Source organism: Pyrus communis, chromosome 16 (assembly GCF_041283825.1).
Source record: "Pyrus communis isolate YQ-2024b chromosome 16, ASM4128382v1, whole genome shotgun sequence".
NCBI lineage: Eukaryota > Viridiplantae > Streptophyta > Magnoliopsida > Rosales > Rosaceae > Pyrus > Pyrus communis.
In genome coordinates this window covers 11,217,728-11,230,110 of record NC_142580.1, presented here as the reverse complement: position 1 = coordinate 11,230,110, position 12,383 = coordinate 11,217,728, and the positions used below count along the sequence as shown (strand labels likewise).

General features: G+C 36.3%; 1 protein-coding gene across 1 annotated transcript; it reads left to right on the top strand.

Annotated features, from left to right (window-relative positions):
* The first annotated feature begins 6,762 nt into the window (after positions 1-6,762).
* LOC137730510 (S-adenosylmethionine decarboxylase proenzyme 4-like) lies at positions 6,763-8,419 on the top strand. The gene has a single exon (XM_068469500.2). It carries the CDS (start codon positions 7,058-7,060, stop codon positions 8,123-8,125), a length of 1,068 nt encoding a protein of 355 aa, XP_068325601.1. The 5' UTR covers positions 6,763-7,057; the 3' UTR covers positions 8,126-8,419.
* The last annotated feature ends 3,964 nt before the right edge of the window (positions 8,420-12,383 follow it).

Sequence of the window (12,383 nt, the reverse complement as noted above, 5' to 3'; positions counted from 1 at the left end):
AAATGGATAAGTACTACTCTGCTGTTATGTACTTGAGTGAGGCCTTTGGCTAAGAAAAGTAAGTGAATAAGACAGCAGAGGCAAGGGTGAGGCAGCAGAGAGAAAAAAAACAAGTGAAGGGCTCGCAAAGTCACATAGCAGCATGAATGATGCTTGCCTGGAGCAATTGAGAGAGATTCCAACTGTGAGAGAGAGAGAGAGGCTTTCTGAATTAAAAAAGCACGAGAGAAATGATGTGGCGTGTATGGAGGATTAGGATATTGCTCTCTCTCTCTCTCTCTCTCTCTCTCTCTCTCTCTCTCTCTCTCTCTCTCTCTCTCTCTCTCTCTCTCTCTCTCTCTCTCTCTCTCTCTAACCCCATCTCCCAAGCTTCGAGATAGATTTTACATTTTGGTCTGGAAGGGCTCGAGGACTTGGAGACTGTGTGTATGAAAGGAGTAACCCTTGTTATTATTTGGTCACTTGGGTGAGGCTTTGTTTGTTTGTTTTTGTTACTATGTGGGGGCAGTGTGTGACTTGGAAGATTATGGCCACTTAAAACTTCCTAACATGCTTTGTTTGCTTCAGAATCTTCATCACCTACTAGGATGTATCATATCATTCTTTAGTGGGAGCCATCACTTGTAAAGAAATTAAAGCCCCAAAGAAAAAAGAACAAGTGTTTTTTTTTTTCATATGGCTTGTTAATTAATTATGAATCATGAGTATAGTGACTCGAACCTAGGATAACCCTTGAGATTGCCTAAGTGGCTAGATGGAGATTTAAACGAAGATAACTAGTAAACTCTTTACTGATATAAAAAAGCTTTACTGGTATAAAAAAGCTTAGTTAGGCATGGCCACTACTTGAGAATTTGATTGGCCTTTTAAGGTTCTAATCATCAAGGTTATTCTAACATGAGGTTGACTTGTTATTTGCAATGGGTGAATAATTGAAAGTTAACATTCCATTAAACAAACATGTAAAGAAGTAACTTTGTATTAGTGATTAATTAACGATCATATACTTAAAATCATCTCTAACCTTTTGAAGATCAATATTCTCACTATATTTGTCAACATAATTCCTCTCTAGATATAATAGAATACATCTAATATGTTCATTACTTTTAATATAACCAAGGTGTAGTAGTACACTCTACTTAGTATTTGTCACGTAATCAACATAACTAAAAATAATATCTATGGTTATGGTTGCAGTTTGTGAGCTTGGCAAAGGGCTAATGGGAAGAAAACTCGACGTCTGTTGGATATGACTTAACATGACTCTTTTGCAGACGATTGTAAAATCATCAGAGGGTGGTGCCATCCTTTCCTCGTGGTGCCTTTAGGTCTTCAGTTTGCAAGGTTTAGTCCTCGTGACTAGGGTTTAAGGTTTAGGACTAAAGGGCCTCTGCGAATAAAGATTTGTATTGTATTCTCTGTTGAGTTTGTGATTGTGGAGTTGTTGTGTGATGTGTTCTAAGGACCACGTTTTACATGCCCCATCTTATGTACGTTCTTGACTATTTTTAATGAAATTTATATCTAAATAAAAAATAATAATTTAAAAAAAAAAAACAAAAAAGCCAAACTCACCAAGGACCACGAGACTCATAAGATTAAGTTGTACCCATTTAAGAAATGTGATTGACAATGTGATTAATAGAGGCGATTTTTTTTTTTATCGGTTAATTTGTGAAGTTTCCTAACCATTAGTTTCCAAAATTTGCTTGAGAGAAAACAAAGTAATACATACTTAGCAGTGTTGGCACTAGCACACGTTTAAATTCATCAGAAGGAAAGTCAAAGAATGAGAATAGGACTTATCAAACCACACCATTCAATCCTTTTTAGTATATGAGCTTGATCTCCATAAACAAAAGGAGCAAAAAAGCTTTGAGAGTGAAAACACATAAACTCGATCATGATGAAACTGAGAAGCAAAGCTTTCCAAGGTTTCAATTCTTAGCTTCTGCTGCTCAGCTGTGCACAAACACATGAACATATCGTCAGATGGCACTCCAAGTGAGAGTGGTGGGATCCTCCATACAATACATGATATACATTTAGGAAAATTCTGCGCGCATGGTACAGTAGCACTCACGAATCCTCCTCCACATAGTGCTCCAAGAAAATACACACCATATAGAAAAACACCAACACACTTATATATCTATATATGAAAAAAGGGAAGGATTGTAAAAGGAGCTATAAAAACAGAGAGATTTATTTCATCCACTATTGTATAAAGTTATTCACTTATCTCATAGTCTTATCACTTCAAATCTCGCCCAACACTATGTATAACAGTTAAGCAAGATTCATTCATCGCATAGTATGCGCAGCACAGAAAATACTACGTATGAAAAGTCTATTCGCACTAGTGCACGCTGAGAGATTAGTTATTGTTAATACAAACCAAATATTGGAACCAATTAATACATGTGTGGAAATATGTATTGTGCGCGTGAAAGTATGGCATGACTCATGAGTCATGACATGGCGGCTAGATAATTAAGCCCTCCATCTTGTTCATTATCAATGATCAGTTTCATCCCAACAATTGCAAATGGTGCGACCATGGAGGGGCTCGTAGGGCCAACGTGCCTTCAAACTGAAATACATGGAGATCCGAGGGAGGGGTGGGACCAAGTGTGCCAAGGAGTTGGGACACATGCTAGATGATGTGTAGCTTTGTAGGGTCGTTCATGGTGGTTGTCGGGGGGTGCATGAGGCCGCTGAGTGGGACCAATTATATAGGGTTGGAGATGTTGTAAATTCATGATTTCTTTGATTTGGGATGAGGACGAAGGGAAAAGTAACTCTTGTATAAACTAGTGTATTTGCTATAATTGTATTTGTATCTTCTCCTTATGGTTTCTGCCCTCATATGACACGATAATTTATGTACAAAAAACACTAATTTTCTCAAAACCCTAATATGGTATTTTATTTTCTTACATGTCCAAACCTAAAAAGCTAAGTTAAGTTCATAGACAATATAATTGTATAAGTTCCCTAATTTTTCATGTGCTAATTTTGAGACTCGTTATTGTGAGAGGAGCGTTGTATACATTCAGTACATATAACTGATGAAAGAGTGAGAGATTAAGTTATATATAAGTTTAAAAAAAAAACAAAAAAAAAAAAACAAAAGTGGGCTAGGGGGACCAATTAAGTATTATGGGTAAAGTCTTTCAAAATGCCCTTCTTTGTCCCTTCAAATTACCAAGTTTTTCAAAAAGGATATGAATTAGTCCTCCTAAGTTGAAGTTAAAGAGGAAGATTTTGGATTCAACTTTTCCTCATGTAAAAGGTGGGGACTTTGTTGACACTTGATAGTTTGGTTTGGTTGAGACTTTTTAAGTAAGATTTGATTCTAACAAAGTGGTTGACTATTTTTGAATGGTGATGTGTTTGTGTTGAGAGAGAGAGAGAGAGAGAGAGAGAGAGAGAGAGAAGAAGAAGAAGAAGAAGAAGAAGAAGAAGAAGAAGATTGCGTGCAGAAGAAAGAGAGTGTTGTGGTGTGGGCTTTTAGATAGTGTTGAGTTTGGTGATGCGCGTGCAGCACAAAGAGGTGGGATTGTGGGCATAATGGAGGCTGCCAACCGCATGTCCATAAGATTTATTCATGACGCCATACATTCTGCATCATTCCTCTTCTTAAAACAGAAAAATTTTGATTCCTAAACTCACATATTTTCATCATTGCTTTCTCAACCCTTTCTAATTCTCTCAATTAAAATTTTAACTCTCTATACTATACACCTTAGCTACTAGTGCATGCCCTATATGCATCATACAAATACAAATTGGTTGCTTCCGTTTCTATGCATCATACAAATACAAATTGGTTGCTTCCGTTTCTATTGATGTTTATCTTCCAACCTAACAGCATATAGTATACAATATCAAACGATGTTATGAGCTCAAATCTAACAGAGGTTAGTTGTGTTGTTTATAATAATTGATCACGTAAAACTTCGGTTGAATGTGTGATTTAGATCAAATTTGACACCGTAACTTGTTTTTAGTTGTGCATCTATAACCTAACATGCCAAAAACTTTTGCCAAGAGAAAGCTTCTTCCTAGCTAGCTGATCATTCTGAATTATAGATGTAATCTTTCAGCAATAGTCTTGAATTAAAAGCCAAGGAGAACCAGAAATGTAATGACTAATGAGGCGAGTAGTAGCTTAGGTTGGCTATGAAACTTCATTAGAAAGCCCGCCAAACACTAATTACTCCCTTTTACTTCAAAGTTACTGTACCTAAATACTTTATGTCTGACCAAAATTAACACGAAAATCATTGTATGAGAGATACAATACAACTATGTGTCGGTAGTTTTGGCAAATGAATGAAAAGAGAAATGATAAAGGAACTCTCTATAGATTAATTGTCAACTCATAGTTCAACGTCAATTCTCATACCAACATTATAAAACATTATGCCAAAAATATGAGGGGACAGAGAGTCTCACTTTTGAGAAAATCTCTTTAGCATTTCTCGAATGAAAATATGAGCCAACAAAATTATAAGAAATGTTAGGCAGCATGCAGTTTGAAATTCCTAAAGGTTTAATAAAGTTACTTTTGAGAGAGTCACCTTACCATCGAATAAAATATGAATCAACAAAATTATATGAAATGTTAGGCAACATGCAGTTTGAAATTGCTAGAGGTTTAAGTTACTTGTATAAAGAAAAGGTTTGGCTAATCAAAGTTGACATAATTAATTCTATGTATGGCAATCTTTTTCCTAATTTTCCTTTTGGGCGAATACTTAAATATCATCGTTTACGTTATACTGCTAGACATACGCGTAAAGATCTCGTATTTCGATTTTAGCTCATATCTTGGTTCTCTTTTAACTGTGATTATCACGGTCTTGTAATAGCTCAAAAACAAGTTGGTCTTCCATTTTTTGAAGGGGAAACAAAGATGACAATGTCATTTGCATGGAGAATAAAAATGATGGGAGAATGGCCTTGATTTCACGTATGGATCTCCCCCTAATTCAAAGATATTCTCATTATTTTTATCAGCCACGCCTGATTCCTTTTATTTTTGTTTTTTGCAAACGAAATTATTATTGTTTTAACTTATAAGCTAAAATATTCATGATATTCTGGGCACGTCTTTACCTTTTTTGCTATCAGCACCTGCTCGATCAATGCTCAAGAACATATGGCAGCGTTGTCCCTATCAACCAGTTGTTTTCATATTTTTAGTGTAGTTTTCACCTTTCCATTATCCCACTGCCCATTTTCAAAGTTTTGAGTGGTCATATTGCAGTTCTTTTTACACTAAATTCATCAAAATTACGAGAAGGAAAATTCGAACTTGGGTTCAAAAGATGAAACACATTGCTCTACCCCAACTTGACTAAATTCAAATCTGCAATTTTTTAAATCTCTTTTCTTAACCACTTTTTCTAATCTTCTATAGTACGGAAAAATTATTATGCCTATAAAAAAAACATATTGAATTTAGCAACAATGCTAATAATTCTTGTCATGGATAGGAACAAACAAGAACATATCTACTTCTAGTCTATAATTATGTCCCAGAATTTTCAAGCTAGGACTTAGATATAATTCCTTGTAATTGTGATGCTGAATTTTGACCCATCTTATTTTCAATTATTGACATTCAAAAGTAACCGAAGTTTCCCAAAACTTGGCAGAAAAACACATGCAGATAATTATCTTCATCAGCTAGAACTTGTGATGATAAGGTTCTTGTACAAACAACAGTTCCCTGTAGGCTAAGTACAACCTACTTGTGACTGAGCAGATCAAGCATATATATGGATCCATCTGTCCAATTCTTACAATCGTAGAATTACTATGCCTATTTATGATGTTTGTTTCTTGGTCCAACATCAATTAGTCTTAAGGGACCTCCCCTGTTTTATTGCTTATTTTTTAGACAGCAAGTGAACCATGAAATGAAATTATATGTGCAATTTAGCACAACTCATACCATGCAAATTAAACTCGTTTAAGTAAAGCAAACAACGATAGTAATAATATCTGTTAACCAGTGTTACACCTTGTAACACAATTTGGAATCCACAAGAGATGAGAAAACTCTTCTACCAAACCAGTAGTTGACATAGAAAATGATATCGAAACCCTTAAAATGCCCTATATCATAGCAAAACAATAAATTTTGACCATCTTGACGTTCTTTCGAAATACATAGTATGAATTCAAATCAGGCATCATGACCATAACTTCATAAAACTCAAAATTTGTTTTCTTTAATATGTTTATTGAGTTGTTGCATGATTGAATTCATTAACTGTTGTGATCGTTAAGAAATTGTAAGTCTACATAATAATTTAATTTTTAACATGATAATTGGATGGAATATGTTTGTCATCTTAATCAAAATGGACTGAAATGAATTAAGTGGAAACAAATCATTAATCGGCAATATGCATTGTTGGATTTGCTTAGCACTACTCATGGGAGAGAACAGTGACTGTCTGCCGACTGGAAGTAAGTGGAGAGAAGTGCAGGATTCAGATACAAATCATACAAACAATAGACCAGAAAACAAAACAACAAAAAATATAAAGATTAATATTATACGCGTGGGCATAAATTCCGTTTGCTTGTACACATCAGTCTCTCTCTCTGTGCTGAAAGAAAAGATTTTACTCACGAAAAATAAAAAGGATTTGTAAGCAAATTTCAATATACATATCATCATCCTTGTTCACTTCATAATGCCTGCAATCATGATTCTTGGTTGCCTCATCCGCATGCCCCTCCTCTCAACCCTCCCTCTCTCTCTCTCTCCTCCCTCTCTCTCTCTCTCTCTTCTCCCCCTCTCCCACCTACCTATAAATTCCACACACCCCACCCTCTCTCTCTCATCTCTACATTCCCCACTCACAATCTCTCTCTCTCTCTCTCTCTCTCATCTCATTTCATCCTCTGCATCTCTTCTTATCGCTATTTGTTCATTTGGGCACTTGTTTGATTTGCGCCCTTGTTTTTTAGGGCACTTTGTTCGTTTTCCTAGGGTTTACCCTACAGTTTGTGTGTGACCTAAACAACCCGAATGGCGGTTTCTGGTTTTGAAGGGTTCGAGAAGCGATTGGAGCTACACTTCTCAGGGGACGACCCTAAAAATGTAGGGTCGCTCGGTCTTGGTCTTCGCCTCCTTGACTTTGAGTCCTTGCAACAAGTCCTACATGCCGTCCAATGCACCGTTGTCTCGGCCGTAGCGAATCAGCACTTCGATGCTTACGTGTTATCCGAGTCCAGCCTCTTCGTCTACCCCACCAAGATCATCATCAAGACATGTGGGACCACCCAGCTCCTCAAATCCATCCCTCCACTCCTCCGCCTCGCTTCGCTAGATCGCGGCCTCACTCTCATCTCCTGCCGCTACACCCGCGGTAACTTTATCTTCCCCAGTGCCCAGCCTTTTCCCTACACCAACTTCCAAAACGAGGTCGTTTACTTAGAGGAGTCACTTCCCGCCACTCTCTGCTACCGAAAGGCCAACGTCATGCCCTCCAAAACCCCCTCGCACGCGTGGCACGTGTTCACAGCATCCACGCAAAACACTACATGTCGTGTAGGGGAAGACGACAACGACGGCGGATTGTTCACCCTCGAAATCTGCATGACCGAGCTCGACCGCGACCTCGCGCGCAACTTCTTTCTCCGTCCCAGCGCCAAATACGACGGCGACTCTGCTGGCAAAGAGATGACGGCGATCACTGGAATTTCCGAAATTAACCCTCGGGCTCTGATCTGCGACTTCGCCTTCGACCCCTGCGGCTACTCCATGAACGGCATCGACGGCGACCGCCACTCCACCATCCATGTCACCCCCGAGGACGGGTACAGCTACGCGAGCTTCGAGTGCGTGGGGTCGGTCTACGACGACCGCGACGACGTTGTTCGGGTGCTGAAGAAAGTCGTCCAAATCTTCCGACCGGCGACGATGTCCGTGTCGACCACGTGCGCGAGCCACGAGGTGTGGACGCGTGTCGCGGGGGCAGTGGAGCCGCTGGGGCTGAAGTGCCGGAGTTGCGCCGTGGACGAGTTTCCCGCCGCCGGCAACGTCGTGTACCAAACGTTCATGGATCGTCGGAATACTGAAAATAATAATAAGTAGGATTAAATCGTAATTAAGTGGGGTTTTTTTTTCTTAATTTTAATTAGAATTTTAGGGGAAAAAGCGATCGGACGGTGGAGGTGCGAGGTGAAAGAAGGTGATGATCGAATGTGAGGGGTTGACTGTTGGGATAAATAGTAGAGATGACGTGGAAGCTAGCACGATGATAATGCACCCCACTTAGGCTTGTCACGCCTAAGATTTTGAGGTTGTTTTTTGTCTGGTAGTGGGGGATATCAATATTAAGTGCTATTTGTTGAGAGGGAAGTTTACTTGAAGTTTCTTTCTTCTACATTCTCAACCTCTATTCTTTTCATTTTCTTTTTCCCCCAATCCTTTTGGATTTTCTGTTTAATTCTCTCTATTTTCTTGACCCTCTCCCTTTGTCCCTAATGCATGCTCTAATTTGTTTCCGATAATCAATTACCAAACAAAAATAAATCACACGAAATTGCGCAAAATGAGAACTCATAAAACGAGCAAAGAATGTGCGCATGATTGTCTCAAGATTAGTTGCCCCATTTCATAAGTCTGCAGTTGGACGTCTATCCATAACATGACAATATGTTATATGTATACGTTCAAAAATGTGTTCAATCTCTCTCTTTTTCTGAAATCAAACTCATAATTTTAAATATTCCTTGTTCATTTTATGAGAATACAACTAAGTATTCTGAGATGTTAATATGTTCAAGTCATTGTACTTGTATGCTATAAATTTATAACTCAATATCTTTGGGACCCTAACAACAAAATCATCATCGTATTCTATTGAAAATCTCCTTTGTTTTAAAGTAGCAACCCTAGTTTGCATGCATGGGGGGTTTAATAAACTTTTCCATAAACAAAATAATTCTCCCTCCATGATAATATGCAACGGGCAATGAAGTCACGACCCCTCACCATGATGTCATCCAATAGTTCCATGTCGCATATAATTTTATTTAATTTTTTAAGGAATTTTAACGAAAAATTCTCGGTATTGTTTACTTTAACGAAAAATCATATTTTTACATTAAAAAGTCAATCCTAATATTATTCACTTTATCCTTTATTTTGTCCTTATCGTTAAAACTCAAAAATTTCAAACTATTTTCATTAATTTTTCTAATTTTTTATCCTTTTTACTTTCACGTTAATAAAAAAAATCATATAATTTGCACGTGATAATTATTATTAAGTTGAAGTGGTCCGCCACACCTAATAGCTCCAGGTAAAAAGAGAGTGGAAGCTGGTTCAATGAACCACCTGTCTAAAGTTGATTTGTCCTCAAAAGGGTTCATATGATATGAAATTATTACATTGGGGGCTAAAACTTTATTTTGTCTAAAAGTGGGTTCTTTTCATAAACACTATTTTTGGAGAAATATTTCATTGTGAACGAAACACGGAGAGTATATCACGTGTTTTTATATAAGTGGTGAGAAATTTCATTTTCTAAGTTATTAAATTTTTAACACACCTATTCCATTATTTGTATAGTGACACATGATGTACCATCTCGTGTACCAGTCATATTAAAAAATTTCTCTTATTTTTTGGTAAGTGGACTGATTCGTAAAATGGGTAAAACTGTTAACAGGCTACGGCCCATTTCATGACAAAAACAAGTTCTAAGCCCAAGGACCCAAAATTCTTACCCAAATAACTAAGTGAAATGGACCACCTACACGTGTTGGTCTTTATAAAAATTTTTAAATATTTTGTATTTTAACAAAAGATATGATCTACACTAAAAAAAAGATAGGCAAACTTAGCTTAAAAATAGGCTAGTAATTATGTGGTCGAATATAAAACCTCTCACTTACAAGGAAAGAGGAATACCACTAAATTGTAATACAAAGTAGCATAATGATATTTTTTTTTAATCATCTTTATAATTCGAGGGATGTGAGAGAGTCAGATGACAAGTATGGTGTGTGACGGCTATCTGTATCACACATTTCGTACAATGAAATCCAATCTGTAAAGCAGTATGTTTCTCTACATAAATAAAAAAAATCATAATTAAACATGATCATGTTTGAGCCTTTGAGGAGTGTGAGACAGTTGAACGTCTAGTTGTATGGTGTGTTACAGGATATCATACTTCTCGTAATTGAAATCCCATCTATATATGAAGACGATATGTATCTTTACATTACTTTCGGAAAGTTTTCCATCTACCGCAAGCGTTTGGTCAACCTAAAGATTGAAGTAAAGAAGTTGTATTTCCTTATACGTTTATGATGTCGGTAGCACCTTAGTAATGTGATAAGTAGTTCTCTCTTGCCAAACTTATATATGATCAAACAAATTCTTCTGTTGCAAGATTGAAAGTAACACATCAGAACATGATAATTAATCATGGTTTAGCGAGAGAACATAAACATTATTGAGCTGTTTCCCCTTTTAAAGTGCATGCCTTAATCAAGTAATTAATAAAGCATTAAGAATCTAAGATGATTAACTAAAAACGATAAAATTTAATTAACCCATCAACTTTTGGAGCTTTATTATCAAAAGCTGAAGATTAAGATGGAGAAAAAGGCTACACATCAAAAGCTTGCAAGAATGACAGAATCTAGTGGGACTCTTTTCAGGTCATGCGACAATGCTTTTGGTCCCCCAATCATCTTGAAAATTGAAATTAAATTGCTGCCCAACCCAACACCCTCTTTTCCCAAAAGCAAATATTGGAATTTTTCTGGGAACAAGGTTCAAGTTCTTCGGAGAAATTCTTATGTCATCTCAAGCCAAGGGTTACAGGTCATTTTAGCCCCAATTTGTATAAATCTATCTCAAGTTTGATTCTCGTCAGATATGAAGTTGAACCACATTATTATGGAAAGTTTATTATAAGGTTTAACCCACTCTTCTATCATTTGTTAAAAATAAAAAATAAAAAAAATAAAAAAAAAAGATCAGGGCTAACTTTTGCTTAAGGACAAACTACAGATGGAAAGCCCTCAAGTCCTTCAACAAGCCCTAACATGTGTATTCCATAAACTATAGTCTTGTATAATTGGAGATGAAAAATTTTAGCCCTACAATATTATTTAAAATCTTAATTTTTTTGGAGGGTAAAACATAAGGAAAACTAATGAAAAGAGCTTGAAAATTTTGAATTTTAATGATAAGGTCAAAATAAATGGTAAAGTGAATAGTACCAGGTTTGACTTTTTAGTATAAAAATGTGGTTTTTCGTTAAAGTAAATAGTACCGTGGATTTTTCGTTAAAATTCCTTAAAACATTACCATGGGCTACGTTTACCCTTTTGTTATGAGAGGCAGTCTTATGTATATTAGAAACATAAGTCACGATGTATTATTTTATGTGGAGTGAATGAAGGAATTGATATGTCTCATTTATATTAATAAATAGATTTTAGGTTTTATTATTTGAATGATATAATAATGTTGCATAATTGAATTCTGAGTACTGAAAAATTGTCGTGAGATTTGTCCCACAAGTTACAGCTCAAAGAACTGTAAGCTGTCAGAAGTGGACATCTTAATCATTTGTATTTTCGCAAGTGTTGAAGGAGAAACTTCCAGGTTAAACAGAGATAAGGATTCAAATGCTACAACAATTCCATTTACTAAAGAGCTGTGGATATAACACATCATATTGAAACTCTTAACTTTCACGTACACCTTTTCATCCATTTATGGAAGATGGCTGCAGTTTTGATTTCTAATTTTAGACAATTTTGAACTTCATGAGTCAATTGGTGATTTTCTACACTATCGTGGTGGCCGTGTCATAGTTTTACGCGTATTATTGGTTGTGCAAATTTATCTTCGGATCGAGAAATTGATGACTAAAGAGGATGTATACATTTAGCACCTCATTGTATCAGTGAAATCTCTACATGCATTGCATATTGTCAATATATATCTAACTTAATAGCGTGACTCTCTCGTTTCATGATCAAAAATTGTTTGAAATTTAACGCATTATGTGTACTTATTTACTATACTTATCATATGTTCATTCAATATAATTATTATTACCAAATTATAATTATAACTAGTATTGCTTTACCACACTCAAAACATTTCACCTCTAAATTTAAAAAAATATCGATATGCGTTAATATTTATAGTCGAAAGTTGTCACAAATGTGCGTATCAGGTTTTTCTTTTCTTTTTGTTCCCTTGATCTTGTCTTTCCACAAAGCAACCGATCATTTCGAAAAGCCTGCTCTCTTTACCTTTGCCAAAATTATATTCCATGCGAACCCCACACGTGCTTGTATGGTGATTTGATGCATTT

Coding starts and splice junctions, on each gene's coding strand:
- LOC137730510 (XM_068469500.2), top strand. CDS start 7,058: ATGGCGGTTTCTGGTTTTGAAGGGTTCGAGAAGCGATTGGAGCTACAC.